Raw genomic sequence first — 17,680 nt, forward strand, 5'->3', positions numbered from 1 at the left:
CATCCTCACCTTTCCTGTCACACTACATCACTCTTCTCCCAGGCTGTCCCTCGTGCCAACCTTTTTTTGGTAAATCTTCCTTAATGATCTAGAAACAGTCTCTCCCTTCTTTCTATTCCATAAAGTTCCTTCAAAACCCCAACCCTCCAGGGCGCGGTGGCTCACGCCTGTAATCGCAGCACTTTGGGAGGCCGAGGTGGGCGGATCACGAGGTCAGGAGATCGAGACCATCCTGGCTAACAAGGTGAAACCCTGTCTCTACTAAAAATACAAAAAAAAAAAAAAAAAAAATTAGCCGGGCGTGGGGGCGGGCGCCCGTAGTCCCAGCTACTCGGGAGGCTAAGGCAGAAGAATGGCGTGAACCCGGGAGGCGGAGCTTGCAGTGAGCCAAGATCCTGCCACTGCACTCCAGCCTGGGCGACAGAGCGAGACTCCGTCTCAAAAAACAAAAACAAGCAAACAAACAAACAAAAAAACTCCAACCCTCTTGGGAAAGCCCATCTTCTACTAAGTCCATTCTTATTAGAGGCAGGTCCATCATCACACCCTTCTGAATCTCAGTTTCAAAGAGACCAAGCCCTTTGCCCAATCTTGATAAAATAATGGGAGAATGCTAGCCTTGTCCTGCCAGAATGGCACCTTAAGCTTGATCTCTCTTTCCATGTGGTTTCATAGTCCAATGTCTCCAGCAGCAGAAGCTCAGCAGGTTGGTACAAAAAGTCTCACCCTGTTGCCCAGGCTGGAGTGCAGTGGGGCGATCTCAGCTCACTGCAACCTCCGCCCCCCGGGTTCAAACCATTCTCCTGCCTCAGCCTCCCAAGTAGCTGGGATCACAGGCACGCACCACCATGCCCAGCTAATTTTTGTACTTTTAGTAGAGGGAGGGTTTCACCATGTTGGCCAGGCTGGTCTCAAACTCCTGACCTCAGACAATCTGCCTGCCTCAGCCTCCCAAAATGCAGGGATTATAGGCGTGAGCCATCGCGCCCGGCAGTTAACTTGAGCTTCAGTTTCTTGGGTCTCAACAGTACACGGCACTTGTCATTGTGGGGCTGGTGGTTTATCTTTCATCAGAACCTGAGTCTATCCAGAAATGATTGAAAATTCAAGATACAGGGGCAAGCAGGAAGGAGGTGAAAATTCAAGATACAGGCCATGCAGTGGCTCACACTTGTAATCCCAGCATTTTGCGAGGCCAAAGTGGGAGGAGTGGTTGGGGCCAGGAGTTTGACACCAGCCTGGACAACACAGCAAGATGCTGTCTCTATAAAAAATTTAAAAATTAGCTGGGCATCATGGCACATGCTTGTAATCCTAGCTACTTGAGAGGCTGAGGCAGAAGGATCACTTGAGACCAGGAGTTTGAGGGTGCAGTGAGCTATGGCGCCACTACACTCAGCCTGGGAGACAGAGTGAGACCCTGTCTCTGAAAACAAACAAACAAACAAACAAACAGAAAACTCAAGATACAGAGCCAGGCAGGTAACAAAGACAAGTGAAGGCGGCTGAGCAGGGTCCACACTGAACTAGAGAGTGCCTTTCATCCCCATCCTCCCCACCCCCAATTTAACTTACACACAGTCAGTCCCAAGAAATCTTGTTGAGTGAATGAATGGATTTCTAAATAATTCCCTAAAGGGGAATATCTAAGCCTAAAAAGTTTCCCCTGCTCTCCATACCACTTAATTCTGTTTTATAATCATTTCTTTCTTTCCTGCAAGAGCCTGGATGGCCATCTTTCTTCTGATAGTGATAGGCTGGATGCTGGGATAGAAGCCTGATACCTCCTCCAACCCTAGTCCTTGGCCTCTAGTTTACTCGCCTGAGGCAAGGGTAGAGTGGAGGAAGATTTAGGGAAAGAAAGTAGTCTGTCTTATTGTTAGGGACCAGAGAGGTTGGGGGTGCAGATGAAACCAACATCTGGTAAGGAGTGTGGCTGATCAGCCTTGGGCTCTGCTTCCTCATCCCACCTTTGCTTCCCATCTCTGGAACTCTTCTAGGGGGAGATTGAGTTACTCAGTATGGTATGGGGAGGTGCAGAGGGTATGGCTAATAAACAGCCGGGAATTCTTCTTTGTCTGACTCCTTTCTGTGTAATCCAGATCTCATATTGAGGGGGTTGGGGATGGCAGGGAGAAGTCACTTTATCCTCTATCTCTCCATATGTAAAATGAGAGTTTGAACCGATGATCTCTGCTTCAACATGGGGACTCTATGACTCTCATTCCAGGGACAGTTCCTGGGCCTTGGCCAGCTGGCCCTAAGTCTCCTTTCTTTTTTTCTGCAAAATGGGCACGAACTATTCAATTTCAGAATGAGGATAAATGTATACGCACACTATTATCCAAGCCTCCTTCTCCCGCCCCTTAATTATTTCTGACCTCATTAGCTCCTCCTTCCTAGTAGAGGGTGGATATGGCAGCAGTGTTTGTGTGAATATCATTCCTTTATTCAAAAACAGGTTGGAATCTGTTATGCACTTGTTAACTGTATTAGGCCTGGGGGATTCAACAGTACAAAAGACAGTCTTTGACCTTACAGAGAGAACAGTTGAGTTTGGGGAGTAGGTAGTGAGGACCAGGAAGCAAGACAGGGTTTATAAGTTGGGAGAGGTGGGACCTACCCATAAGGTAGAATTTCACAAAAACACAGGAAGGCCCTGTGCCTTCTTTTGATGTTTCATTTTTGAAATACAATTTTTTATTAATATCCATGATTATTTCAGAAATTAATTTCCGGGGGAAAACATGAGTACAAGCAACACAATAAAAGTTAAATTTGGGCTGGGCACAGTGGCTCATGCCTGTAATCCCAGTACTTTGGGAGGCCAAGGTGGGCGAATCACGAGGTCAGGAGTTCAAGACCAGCCTGGCCAGCATGGTGAAACCCCGTCTCTACTAAAAATACAAAAATTAGCCAGCCAGGCGTGGTGGCACACGCCTGTAATCCCAGCTACGCAGGAGGCTGAGGCAGGAAAATTGCTTGAACCCGGGAGGCAGAGGTTGCAGTGAGCCAAGATCATGCTACTGCACTCCAGCTTGGGTGACAGAGCGAGACTCTGTCTCAGAAAAAAAAAAAGTTAAATTTGGCCAGGCACAGTGGCTCACACCTGTAATCCCAACACTTTGGGCGGCCAAGGTGTGCCAGATAGCTTGAGCCCAAGAGTTTGAGAGCAGTCTGGGCAACATAGTGAGACCTTCTTCTCTACAAAAAATTTAAAAATTAGCCAGGCATGGTGGTGTGTACCTGTAGTTCCAGCTACTCGGGAGGCTGAGGTGGGAGAATCACCTGAGCCCAGGAGGTCGAGTCTGCAGTGAGCTGTGTTCCTGCCACTGTACTCCAGCCTGGGTGACAGTAAGACCTTGTAAAAAAAAAAAAAAAAAAAAAGCTAAATTTAATTTAAATTTAACGGTCTTAATATTTCATTTGCAGGTTGGCTGGGCATGGTGGCTCACGCCTGTAATCCCAGCACTTTGGGAGGCCGAGGCGGGTGGATCATGAGGTCAGGAGATCGAGACCATCCTGGCTAACACAGTGAAACCCCGTCTCTACGAAAAACACAAAAAATTTGCCAGGCGTGGTGGCGGGAGCCTGTAGTCCCAGCTGCTCAGGAGGCTGAGGCAGGAGAATGGCATGAACCTGGGAGGCAGAGGTTGCAGTGAGCCGAGATCGTGCCACTGCACTCCAGCCTGGGTGACAGAGCAAAAAAAAAAAAAAAAAAATTCATTTGCAGGAACATTTTGTTGTCTTTAATGCCTTAACAGCTCCTGAAAAAAATCATGTCATATGATCAATCCATATTATTTTTTCATGCACATCAAAGTCACACATTTATTAAATCAGCAATAAATTACATTTCATTGTGAATTCATATTGACTTTATATGTCTGTAGTAGGCTTTAAACAGTCCTGCTATCAAAGGCATTAGCCCTTGCCATTATTTAAAATGTATCCTGGCCAGGCACTGTGGCTCACGCTTGTAATCCCCGCATTTTGGGAGGTTGAGATGGGTGGATCACCTGAGGTTAGGCATGCAAGCCCAGCCTGGCCATAATAGTGAAATCCTGTCTCTACTAAAAATACAAAAATTAGCTGGGTGTGGTGGCAGGTGCCTCTAATCCCAGCTACTCGGGAGGCTGAGGCAGGAGAATCGCTTGAACCCAAGAGGTAGAGGTTTGCAGTAAGCCGAGATTGTGCCATTGCACTCCAGCCTGGGGGACAAGAGCAAGACTCTGTCTCAAAAATAAATAGATAAAATATATCCTGAGGGAAGAAGGGAAGTAGAAAAATATATACATGTATATCTTGAAGGATAAGGACAAAATATTGACTCTGCTTAAATATCTCAAAAAGAAAATAAATGAAATAAAATTAAGTAAACAAGGAAGCTATTGCATTTAAACTAAATTAGTTGACCACGTTAAAGAAGCCTCAGTGCTGTGTAACAATAGATGCTTATAAAATAATCCACCAGACAACACAGTGCATATGAAAGTGATAACTCTAATTATATGATTGTAACTAAGTGGCAATTTATTTTTTTTATACCGAGGTGGGTCACATCTGGCCTAACCCTGTCCCTTTTCAGTCATTAAGTCATAGTGTACTTGATATATTTTATTAAAATATTCAGTGATATGATTTGGCTGTGTCCCTACCCAAATCTCATCTTGTTCCCATAATCTTCATGTGTCATAGGAGGGAACTGATGGCAGGTAATTTAATCATGGGGGTGGTTGCCCTCGTGCTGGTCTCATGAAAGTGACTTCTCACAAGGTCTGATGGTTTTATAAGGGGCTTTTCCCTTTTTTGCTGGGCACTTCTCCTTGCTGCCACCATGTGAAGAAGGACGTGTTTGCTTCCGCTTCTGCCATGATTGTAAGCTTCCTGAGGTCTCCCCAGCCCTGTGGAACTGTGAGTCAATTAAACCTCTTCCCTTTATAAATTACCTAGTCTCAGGTATGTCTTACCCAGTGAACATTAGTCTGTTCTCAGCGTGAGAACAGACTAATACATCCAGCAAGTCTTTTAAAAATAATAATGTAACTGACGATTTAAGAATATCTCATATTGGCCAGGCGCTCACACCTGTAATCCCAATACTTTGGGAAGCCAAGGTGGGTGGATCACGAGGTCAGGAATTTGAGACCAGACTGGCCAACATGGTGAAACCCCATCTCTATTAAAAATACAAAAATTAGCCAGGCATGGTGGCGTGCGCCTGTAGTCCCAGCTAATCGGGAGGCTGAGGCAGAAGAATTGCTTGAGCCCGGGAGGCAGAGGTTACAGTGAGCCAAGATCGCTCCACTGCACTCCAGCCTGGGCAACAAAGCAAGACTCCATCTCAAAAAAAAAAAAAAAAAGAATATATCTAAAGAGGTTGGTCATGAATATTCTCTGAAACTAGGACCAAAAGTCTCTGTTAAAATATAAATGAGCTGGGAGTGGTGGCATATGCCTGCAGTCCCAGCTACTCTGGAGGTTGAATGAGAGGATAGCTTGAGCCCAGGAGTTTGAGCCCAGCCTGGGCAACATAAAGAGACCCCTTCTCAAATGTGTGTGTGTGTGTGTGTGTGTGTGTGTTTCTCCTTTGAAACAATTTTCCAGTCTGATTCTTCAAGCTCATATTAACTCAAATGGACTTAATGGTTCCTTTTCCTGGGGACTAAGTTTGGGGAGGGAGGCAGGACTGATTCCTTACCTTTCAACCTGAACCCTGGTCACAGGCTGACCACTTCCTCCAACCCAGACCAAGCCCTGACCCTAGCCTCAGACTGTGCCATAACCCTGACTGGCATATATGTATATATATATACATATGACAAGTCATTCACATTTGAAAATTGGCAGTAGGGCTGGCCACGGTGGCTCACACCTGTAATCCCAGCATTTTGGGAGGCCAAGGTGGGCGGATCACCTGAGGTCAGGAGTTCGAGACCAGCCTGGCCAACATGGTGAAACCCCGTCTCTACTAAAAATACAAAAATTAGCCAGGTGTAGTGGTGGGTGCCTATAGTCCCAGCTACTCAGGAGGCTGAGACAGGAGAATTGCTTGAACCTGGGAGGCAGAGGTTGCAGTGAGCTGAGATCATGCCACTGCACTCCAGCCTGGGTGACAGAGCAAGACTCTGTCTCAAAACAAAACAAACAAGAAAGAAAACTGACAGTAGATAATGGAATTACTTTTAAACTATAGATATCTATTACAAAGAACTGTACAAATGTACTGTTTGCTATTTGTAAATTTAAATCTCAACACTTCCACTATGTTTCCAGCCGGATTTCTCTTCTATCCTCTGTATCAGCAATTCACATCTTCCTAATTCTTCTCAGTCCTCTAGATGCCCCTGTTCCCTCCCTCCTCACATATGCCTTTCACAAAAGAAATGGAAGCCTTTCAACGTTTTCTGACTCTTCTTTCTCTTTCTTTCTTTTTCTTTCTTTCCTTCCTTCCTTCCTTCTTTCCTTCTTTCCTTCTTTCTTTCAGAACCTCGCTCTGTTGCGCAGACTGGAGTGCAGTGATCTTGGCTCACTGCAACCTGTCCTCCTGAATTCAAGTGATTCTCTTGCCTCAGCTTCCCCAGTAGCTGGGATTACAGGCACCCACCACCACACCTGGCTAATTTTTGTATTTTTAGTAGAGACGGGGTTTTATCATGTTGGCCACAGGCTGGTCTCAAACTCCCAACCTCAAGTGATCCACCTGCTTTGGCCTCCCAAAATGCTGGGATTATAGGCGTGAGCCACCGTGCCCGGCCAGGACTAACACTTTCTAGCTTTCTACCCATCAGTTCATAAATTTATTCATTTAGAAACCCTGTCTTAACATTTTTTTTTTTTTTTTTAGCCTTTACATTAACAGACGCTTCTGGTCGTAATTTCATATCATACCCAGGTTCATTTTCATTATCCATTAAATCTGCTATTTTATGTCTCCTATATTCTTACCTTAAAATACTAAAAGAGAGGGCAGAGGATACAACCTTGGGGCACATCCCTAGGGTCTTTCCTCTAGAGTGACTTTTATTCAGTAATGAACTCCCTTTGTCTGGCTCTTAAAGCTAAGAAATTATACAACTTTTTTTTGTCCATACAACTTTTATTTGGAGTGCAGGGGCATGATCTTGGCTCACTGCAACCTCTGACTCCCTGGTTCAAGTGATTCTCCTGCCTGAACCTCCCGAATAGCTGGGATTACAGGCACGCACCACCACACCCAGCTAATTTTTGTATTTTTAGTAGGGACGGGGTTTCACCATATTGGCCAGGATGGTCTCGATCTCCTGACCTCGTGATCCGCCCTCCTCTGTCTCCCAAAGTGCTGGGATTACAGGCGTGAGCCACCGCGCCCGGCCTCCTATACAACTTTTTAATATCTCTCCCTGCCAATCAGGTTTCTGGATACCCAGAATTTCACTATCCGAGATTCATTCCTTTGGCTGATGGTTCTGTTCTCCTTTGAAACAATTTTCCTGTCTGACTCTTCAAGCGCATATTAATGCAAATGGACTTAACGGTCCCTTCTCCTGGGGACCAAGTTTGGGGAGGGAGGCAGGACTGATCCTTTACCCTTCAACCTGAACCTTGGTCACAGGCCGACCACTGCCTCCAACCCAGACCAAGCCTTGATCCTGACTAGTCAGTGACCCAGGCCACACCCTAACTCCTGGTCACAACCTGAACCCCTGCTTCAGGTGGGAGAACTGATAGACCGGCGCTGGAATGGAAGGAGGGTGAGGCAAGTTGAGTGGGATTCTCGTGTCCCCAGCCCCGCCCCCGGGCCGCCAGCTTCCCAACCTGCACAGGCCCAGCAGGGCCCCTCCAGGTCTGGGTGAGCAGGGCTCCACCTACAGGTAAAACGGGGCAAGGGGCAGAGAAGCAGTCAAGTGGCGGCGTGGTCATGCGCAGAAAGATCCGTCCGGCTCTCTGAGCCGAGGGTAGCGTGCGGGGGCGGGATACCGACGCGGCTCGACTGCCGATTGGTCAGAAAAGGATAGAAAGGGGCGGAAAGCCGGCGCGGCTCGACTCCCGATTGGCCAGAGCAGCAGAACGGGGTGGGGCCGGACGACGCGCGTTCTGTGGCGCGCGGCCTCGCGGGCGTGCAACGGCCGTTAGAGGAGCTGAGGGAGGGAACCACCGCTCACCGCAGACGTGGTGGCTGCAGTCAGTCTTCCCGAGTGAGGGATTTCGCCGCCCACTTTCAGGCCCGTGTAAGTTTTCCTCCCTCGGGAGCCCCAGTCCTAGCGGCCGACCTTGCCTCTTCTCCCGTAGCTCCGGCGAAGCCGCAGACGCTCGCGACCTGCCACCGTGAGGGGCCGGGGAGGGCGAAGCGCATGCGCCTCCGCTCCGAAGCGAGTGCCGCGGCACACACCCTCTCGCGTCCCATTCCCCTCGCTTCCCCCGTTGCCTTGCTTTGCCCTCCGTGGTTCACCCCACGACAGTCGCTTTACCTGCGTGCCAGGCCCTGTGCCGATAGCCAGGGACACAGCGGGCGGCGCATTCCTTGCCCTCGGGGAGCGCACAGCCCTGGGAGGGGAGTCGACGTTTAGCGGGGTAATCCCTCGGCGCGCAGTGAGGGTAGAGTGGAGAAATCTTACAAAGAGCACAAAACAGAAGGCGCGGATCTAGTCGGAGAGGTCAGGGAGCCCTCCCCGAGGAGGTGAAGTTTGAGCCGAGATTGGAAGGCTGTGTAGAGAATTAAGGTTGTGGGACGGAGAGCACTTGGCGGGGCCTTAACCCCAGTACTTCTCGGCCGGGGCGATGTTGCTTCCCTGGGGACATGGGTCGATGTCTGGAAACATTTTTGATAGTCACAGCTCCAGGGCTTGCTACTGGCGTCTAGTGCGAAGAAGCCAGGGATGCTTCTACACAGCCTACTGTGTATAGGACGCCCCAACAACAAAGAAAAATCCCCCAAAATGTCAGTAGGGCGGAAGGTGAGGAAGCTTCCTTCAGCAAGAAGGAGCTGGTGCTTTGGTTGAACTGAAAGTTTAGTGTGTTCAGGTTTATTTGTTCAACAGTAAATTCAACGCTTACTTCACCTCAGTTAATGAGAGCGATCCTTTACACCAGTATATTCCCAACACGTGGCTCAGAGCCAGGCGCATAGTAGGCACGCAGTAAATTTCGGTTGATGAATTGAACACTGGGATACGTAGGGGGCGGTGGTGATACAAGGATGATGAAGCTAGCCAGGCCTCATTGACTTGCCCTCAGACCTTGTCTACTTTATAATGATCTAGTGGTTTTGTATGTCTCACGACTTTTCTTTGTAAAGGCAACTTCTCAAGGATTTGGCTTCTCTTTCACAAGGTTTAATGAATGATCACGGCGGTGAAAATAGTGTGATGGTGTGAGATCCTTCGTTTGTCTGTGTCAGCTGTCTGTGTATCCCTTCAGAGCCTCTCGTCTTGATGTGGTTCTCTTAAACAGCTGCCAAGCGTGATGTTCCACACTTAGATTGTAATTCTTTTTTTTTTTTTTTTTTTAAGACAGAGTTTTGCTCTTGTTGCCCAGGCTGGAGTGCCGTGGCGCGATGTCGGCTCACCGCAACCTCCGCCTTCTGGGTTCAAGCGATTCTCCTGCCTCAGCCTCCCGAGTAGCTGGGATTACAGGCATGCGCCCCCATGCCCGGATAATTTTGTATTTTTAGTGGAGATGGCGTTTTTCCATGTTGGTCAGGCTGGTTTCAAACTCCCGACCTCAGGTGATCCGCCCGCCTCGGCCTCCCGAAGTGCTGGGATTACAGGCGTGAGCCATCGCACCCGGCCACACTTCGATTGTAATTCTTATAGGGGAAAAATACTTATGGCAGTCAAAATCTAATTCTTGGGTAGCAACTTGAGAAAGTCTAGGTGATGACCAAGGACAAAGTGAAGAAATTTTATGAGCTTTTACTGCTCATATAATTAAGGCTTGCAGCTCTAGCTGTCTGAGGCAGAAACTCCAACTTGTGGTGCCATGCTTGATCTCTTTTTTTGTGTTTTGTCACGTGTAGAATGCTGATTAGACTCCTGTAGCGTTAGAGTACAGTCCTGGCTTTGAAGCCTCTTCCTAGCTGTATGACCTTCACTACTCTAAACCTTTATTTTCTCATCCATAAAATGAGGATAATAGTAGCTGCCTCATAGGGTTGATGTGAGCATGAAACATGAGACATGATACCTAAAAAGTGTTGAGCACAGTGGTAGTAAGTGCAGAATGCATGTTGAATTTGTTGAATGAATGACTATTTCTGTAGTTTAAAGGGCTTTGAAGATGGAAACCAATCCTGTTGGGTGCTTTTTTTTTTTTCCTCTGCTTCCATTCACTCCCTTTCTAAGCTTTATAACTGCTTGTGTTACTTCTTGTACATTCACTTCTCTCATTTTTATCCCAAGAAATTTCTGTCTCCTTCAGTTGTCCCAAAAATTTCCACCAGTAGCTTCTCTAATTCTGAACTTAAGTCAGGAATGATTTATTTTGTATTGTTTTACTCCTTACGGGGTTTCTTTCTTTCTTTCTTTTCTTTTTTCTGAGATATTTGTTGTCAATGAGAGTCAGACTCTGAAATATTTGAAGGGATTTATTCTGAGCCAAATATGGGTGACCAGTGGCCCCTGACACAGCCCTCAGGTGATCCTGATAACGTGCCCTGGTTTTAAACATTTTAGGGAGACATGAGACATCAGTCAAATACATGTAAGATTTACATTGATCTGGAAGGGTAAGACAACTCTTAGGGGGTGGTGGCTTCCAGGTCATAGGTGGATTTCAAAATTTTCTGATTGGCTGTTGGTTGAAAGTTGTTATCAATAGAAAGGAATGTCTGGGTTAAGGTATCCTGGGGATCAAGGTTTTATTGTGCAGATGAAGCCTCCAAATAGCAGGCTTTAGAGAGAATAGATTGTAAATGTTTCTTACCGACGTCTGTGTTAATGGTAATGCTTTTCCTAAATTCCAGAAGGGAGGAGGGTATAATGAGGGGTGTAGGACTTCACCACCACTACCACCATTGTGGCCTTAACAGGTTTTTCAGCTTAACTTTGGAATGCCCTTGGCCAAGGGGAGGGATCCATTCAGATGGTTGGGGGTGCCTTAGAATTTTATTTTTGGCTTATATCACATACCATAAAATTTAATTTTATGTGTGTGCAATTCAGAGGTTTTTAATATATTGGCAAGGTTGTGCAGTCAGTCACCACTATCTAATCTCAGAACATTTTGATCACCCCGAAAAGAAACCCGGTGTCCATTAGCAGTCCCTTCCTATTCTCCTACCCTCCCTCCTCTCAGTCCCTTGCAATCACTAATCTGTGTCTCTATGGATTTGCCTATTCTAACATTTTATATAAATAGGATGAAGCCTTTTGTTTGGCTTCTTTGACTTTGCATGTCTTCAGTGTTCATCCATGTTGTCACATGTATCAGTACTTACTTTTATTGCTGAATAATATTCTGTTTTTTGGATATACCACATTTTATGTATCTATTCATTAGCTCATGGATATTTGTGTTGTTTCCACTTTTTGGCTATTGTAAATAATGCTGCTATGAACATTCTTATTGAAGCTTTTGTGTAAACCTATGTTTTCATTTCTCTTGGGTGTATACTTCAGTGTGGAATTGCTGAGTCATAGGGTAACTGGGAGTTCTCCTTCCGTCACCGTGTTTTCAACTTGTCTGAATTTAGAAACGCCTTAGAATCCAGTGCACCTACCATTTAGTTATCCTTTAAAGAAAGGAGTGAAGAAAAGGATTTTGATATTGACAAGAAAGGAAATCACTAGTAAGGAGGTAATCTAATCCTTCTATGTCATCATTTAACTCACTGAATAATACTTGCCATAAACTAAAGCTTTTATTACTGAACAAAGCTTCCCTCGCCCAGTATGTGAAGAACTGGGATTCTGGAGGATGATACCCTTTCTGTTGTAGATGCAGTAAATTAATAAGCGTTTGGGTTGTTGTTACTAAGAGAATACTATAGAGGTCACTAAAGTACATTAGAGAAATAGTACCATATAGTCTTCTTTTTTCTCCAGAGTGATAGAGTTATGTTCTATGAATTGTCCCAAATTCTTTTTTTTTTTTTTTTTTTTTTTTTTTGAGACGGAGTCTTGCTCTGTCGCCCGGGCTGGAGTGCAATGGCACGATCTCGGCTCACTGCAACCTCCGCCTCCAAGGTCCAAGCGATTCTCCTGCCTCAGCCTCGTGAGTAGCTGGGATTACAGGCGCCTGCCACCACGCCCGGCTAATTTTTGTATTTTTAGTAGAGACAGGGTTTCACCATGTTGGCCAGGCTGGTCTCGAACTCCTGACTTCAGGTAATCCACCTGCCTCAGCCTCCCAAAGTGCTGGGATTACAGGCATGAGCCACTGAGCCCGGCCGAATTGTCCCAAACTCTTTTGGGGCTTTTATAAATTTAGAGTTTGAGTTGATACTCCTTGATCTTTCATGGGCTGTACAGTGCTACTGTTGTTGATGTAAATTGCCAAGTAATAACAGCACTTAGTATGTGTCAGGAACTGTTGTAAGTTAATTATAAATGAATTAACATGAATTAGGTTGTGTCGTTATCCTCATTTTTATGTGAAGAAACTGAGGAACAGAGATACTAAGAAATTTGCCCAAGGTTACATGGCTAATAAATTGATAACTTAATGTTTAGTGGGTTCAAGTGTATTTGTTTAGACTTCAAATCCACTTCTGCTGAATTCTCAGCACCTACCCCTAGTATATCGTAAATATAAATATTTTAAGGAGTGAGAACATAGGACAAGAACTTCATGTTCCTAGCTCAGGATTGGGGTTCTACTTATGAGAAAGAGTTCTTTCCATCTTTATACATCGTATGACTGACTTTAATTACTGGAAAAATTGAGGAATTTGTTTTGTGTTAATCATAATTGATGCTATAATACTTCACTGTTGGTTTAGTTCTTTAGTTCTTTATCCACCTCATCCTGTCATCAGGTCCCCATGGCTAAGAAGATTCATGGTAAAGTTTGTTAATTAAAAGTAATATTTTTAAATTTTATAAAAACCAGAGGGGTTCTAGGACCATATGGAATCTGTATTGGTAATCTCTGGTTCTAGGTTTTCTATACTGGATTTAGGAAGAGCAGTAGAGTGGAGTATTGGGATTTACTTTGTCTTTAAAAATATCCTTAGAAGTAAAACACGTAAAAACATATTTACTCCTAAATACCCTTAGGAATATAACATTTAGAATACTTGAATATTCTTTTTTATTTTTTTTGAGATGGAGTCTTGCTCAGTTGCCCAGCCTGGAGTGCAGTGGTGTGATCTTGGCTCACTGAAACCTCTGCCTCCCGGGTTCAAGCAATCCTCCTGCCTCAGCCTCCCGAGTAGCTGGGACTACAGATGTGTGCCACCATGCCCGGCCAATTTTTGTGTTTTTAGTAGAGATGGGGTTTCCCCATGTTGGTCAGGCTGATCTCGAACTCCTGACCTCAGGTGATCCGCCCGCCTTGGCCTCCCGAAGTGCTGGGATTACACGTATGAGCCACTGTGCCTGGCCAAATACTTGAATATTCTATATGGTTTTGACAGTTTCAGTTGAATGAGAACTGAGTTGCGGGGAATTAAAGATACTGCAGAGAACTGACTGGTTATTCCTTCATTCTACAGTTGGCTCAAATAACTGTGATGGCCATGCAGGAGAAATATCCAACTGAGGGGATCTCTCAGGTCACTTCACCGAGTGAGTAGTCAAAAGTTTTCTGGGTTAAATTCTGACGTTTGTTCTGTTTTTTCATATTCCTTAAGGTATATATTGAACAAACAAGCATTCACTGAAATGCTGGTGCTAAAAAGAATAAAAATAACATGGGGCTTCATTGAATACAAAAACAGGTCTCTGAGGGAACAATTATTTATCTCTTGTGATACGTGGCTTTCAACAGGACCACGTGGTTGGGAGAGGACAACATATAAAGGATTGGAACAGAAAGACTGGAACATAGTTCCATTTGAAATCAGAAAAACACAGCATAAATTACTGTGTTCTATGTTGGCTTTGTCCTCCGGGTGGGTCAGTCATCTGCTAGCCCACAAAGATAGGAATTCTGCTTGGATGCCAACAGATTCTGTTGCGTTGTTACTAGAAACTCAGGAATTTAGAATGGATTAACAAGATTTTGAAACTTCGGTAGATATATTAAATATATACAGTCCTTAAGTGTCCATGGCGGACTGGTTCCAGGACCTCCTGCGGATACCAAAATCTACAGATACTCAAGTCCCTGATATAAAATGGTGTGGTATTTGCATATAACCTGTGTATATCCTACTGTTTACCTTAAATCATCACTAGATTACTTGTAATACCCAATGCAATGTAAATGCTACGTAAATAGTTATACTGTATTGTTTGGGGAATAAGAAGAAAAACAAGTCTATGCACGTTCAGTAAGATACCATTAAAAAAAAAAATTGGGCCGGGCGCGGTGGCTCACGCTTGTAATCCCAGCACTTTGGGAGGCCGAGGCGGGCGGATCACGAGGTCAGGAGATCGAGACCACGGTGAAACCCCGTCTCTACTAAAAATACAAAAAATTAGCCGGGCGTGGTGGCGGGCGCCTGTAGTCCCAGCTACTCGGAGAGGCTGAGGCAGGAGAATGGCATGAACCTGGGAGGTGGAGCTTGCAGTGAGCCGAGACTGCGCCACTGCACTCCAGCCTGGGCGACAGAGCGAGACTCCGTCTCAAAAAAAAAAAAAAAATTGGTTGAATTCACACACATAGAAACCATGGATATGGCCAGGCGCTGTGGCTCACGCCTATAATTCCAGCACTTTGGGAGCCCAAGGCGGGTGGATCACCTGAGGTCAGGAGTTTGAGACCAGCCTGGCCAACATGGTAAAACCACATGTCTATTAAAAATACAAAAATTAGCCGGGTGCAGTGGCACGTGCCTATAATCCCAGCTACTTGGGAGGCTGAGGCAGGAGAATCACTTGAACACAGGAAGCAGAGGTTGAGGTGAGCTGAGATCGCGCCACTGCACTCCAGCCTGGGCAACAGAGCGAGACTGTGTCTGAAAAAAAAAGGGGAAAAAAAGGAAACCATGGATATGGAGAACTGACTGTGTATTAAACACATAAATATATGTATACACTGTGCAGGCATATTAAGTAGATAATATATATTTCAAATAAGTAATATTTTAGAAAAATGACTTGTTGAATTCTGGGGTATTGGTACAGAAGAGGGCACATTTAATTCAACTTAGGGTATGTTTTATTTAACTTTAAAATCTCACAGTGCCTTACTCAGCATAGATATTCGGTAAATGTTAGGTGTATTCTCTTAGGCATGCTGCCTTGCATATAGTAGGCACCATTATAAGCTTTGGTTGAATCAATTCAAGATTCCTTGAGCAGAATTTTTTTTTTTTTTTTTTTTTTTTTTTTTTTTTTTTTGAGATGGAGTCTCGCTCTGTCACCCAGGCTGGAGTGCAGTGGCGTGATCTCAGCTCACTGCAAGCTCCGCCTCCCAGGTTCATGCAATTCTCCTGCCTCAGCCTCCCAAGTAGCTGGGACTACAGGCGCCTGCCACCATGCCCAGCTAATTTTTTGCATTTTTTAGTAGAGATGGGGTTTCACCGTGTTAGCCAGGATGGTCTCGATCTCCTGACCTTGTGATCCGCCCGCCTGGGCCTCTCAAAGTGCTGGGATTACAGGCGTGAGCCACTGCGCCCGGCCTCAGCAAATATTTTTTAAACATCTGCTATGTGCTGCACATTCTCTTAGGTTTGTACAGTTTCTATGACAATTATGTATATAATGCAAGTTTTTGGAACATTGCCTTTCCTGTGGTTTTTTTCTCTCTTCAGTAGTATCTCGTTCAGATTAATAATGGTCTTAATAATTGATAAGGATGCTACTGACAGGACATGCACTATAACACAAAAAATTTCAGCGGTTTTTTTTTTTTTTTCTTTTCTTTTTTTTTTTTGGAGACAGAGTCTTGCTCTGTGGCCCAGGCTGGAGTGCAGTGGCACAATCTCAGCTCACTGTAACTTCTGTCTCCCAGGTTTAAGTGATTCTCGTGCCTCAGCCTCCCAAGTAGCTGGGATTACAGGCATGCACCACCACACCTGGCTAATTTTTTTGTATTTTTAGTAGAGACGGGGTTTTGCCATATGCCCAGGCTGTTCTCCAACTCCTGAGCTCGGGTAATCTGCCCGCCCCGGCCTCCCAAAGCGCTAGGATTACAGGCATGAGCCACTGCACCCGGCCAACTTCAGCATTTAAATTTCAATTTCGAAATAAGTGTAAACCTCTATAAATATACCAAAATATATTTTTAACAAATAACTCTTTGGAATTAGAGTATGGAGTAGGTGGATGGAAAAATGATGAAGAGTGGAAGATTAGTAGTAGTAACAGGGAAGCGGTTTCCAGTAGGAAGTCAGGAAGATGGTAATAGAGGCCCTCAATCTTAACTGTTTGAAAAGGCCTGGCAAATTTTACACTGACTAGAGAGAGAAAGCTGTGTAGACTCACCAGAAGGTCGGATTTTTTTGCTTTGGGCCAGAATTACACCAACTTAATATAGTAGCATTGGCTAATCTCATGCTGCTCAGAAACTCTGATTGTTGCCTGTGTCTTCTATAACAATTACAGATTACTGAGTTTATAAAGATTCTTTCAAATCAGGCAGTCACTGTGATCCAAAGAATAGAAGAAGTATTTGGGGAAAGTCAGGTTGCCTTCAGTAGAAAGCCAAAGTAAGGGTAGCAAAAAAGGAGCAAAAGTAGAAGAAAATAGGTTAAAAAGATGGGAGAAGCACTAAACTTGGAAGAAAGGAATAAAGTAATTTGTGTCCAAATATCATTTGCCTCCCACTAGATCAGAGTCTGTAGAACCGTATTTTCTGAAATCGGCTCTCACACTTTAAGTTAAATGGAGGATAAGTAGCTGCCATTGGTTTTTTTTTGTTTATTTGTTTACATGGATCACCAGATACACCTTAGGAAAATTATAGTGGTTTTTAAAAAATAAATTTAAGTCTTTGCTAGAATGTTAGTGAATCAAGTATTTATTGAACACTTACTGCCTACCTCCCCCTAAACAGCATATTTTAAATCAAATAAATCTCATCAGTCTTTTTGTCTTAACCTGCTCAGCAGTTTTAGTGATTTCTTCACGTTGCTCTCAAGATAAAGCCCTAGGCTCTTCAGATTGACTTTCAAAACTCACCTTGATCTCAATAGGATTCACCTATTGAGGGTACCCTGGTTCAGTGAAGCAATGATTTTCTTTTCTTTTTTTTTTTTTTTTGAGATGGAGTTTTTCTCTTGTTGCCTAGGCTGGAGTGCAGTGGTGCAGTCTTGGCTGACTGCAACCTCAAAGTAATGATTTTCAACTGGGGACTGGACTGCTTGTTGCCCTAGGAATGATTTGGAACTATATGGTTATTTTCTGGTTTCACAATGATGGTGGGCTTGGTTGAGGGTTGCTGCTGGCATTCAGTGAGTGGGAAACAGGGATGCTAAACCATTCTGTAATGTATAGACTACACATTGAAGAGTGGTCATCCCCAGAATGCCAAAAGCACCATTGAGAAACTGTAAGAGGAAAGAATGTGGGTTTTGGAATCAGAAAGAACTGGGTTCAAATATCAGCCCTCCCCTCTGTAAAATAGGAGTGGTAATACTTTTCAGTAAGTAGGT

At 44.7% G+C, this 17,680-nt stretch overlaps 1 protein-coding gene across 3 annotated transcripts in view; it reads left to right on the plus strand.

The window, feature by feature from the left end:
• Positions 1-8,068: 8,068 nt before the first annotated feature.
• CEP85 (centrosomal protein 85) overlaps positions 8,069-17,680 on the plus strand; it is a 47,581-nt gene continuing 37,969 nt past the window's right edge. For 2 of the 3 annotated variants that reach the window (XM_032759396.2, XM_032759398.2), the window contains exons 1-2: positions 8,069-8,210; positions 13,634-13,706. In XM_032759396.2, the coding sequence (XP_032615287.1) occupies positions 13,652-13,706 (55 nt within the window). In that variant the 5' untranslated portion in view covers positions 8,069-8,210; positions 13,634-13,651. Of the gene's footprint in view, positions 8,211-11,597; positions 11,776-13,633; positions 13,707-17,680 lie in introns of all 3 variants that reach the window. The other variant, XM_058444020.1, reaches the window with a different exon arrangement.

The sequence above is a fragment of the Hylobates moloch genome, unplaced genomic scaffold, assembly GCF_009828535.3.
Source record: "Hylobates moloch isolate HMO894 unplaced genomic scaffold, HMol_V3 SCAFFOLD_9, whole genome shotgun sequence".
NCBI classification, from domain to species: domain Eukaryota; kingdom Metazoa; phylum Chordata; class Mammalia; order Primates; family Hylobatidae; genus Hylobates; species Hylobates moloch.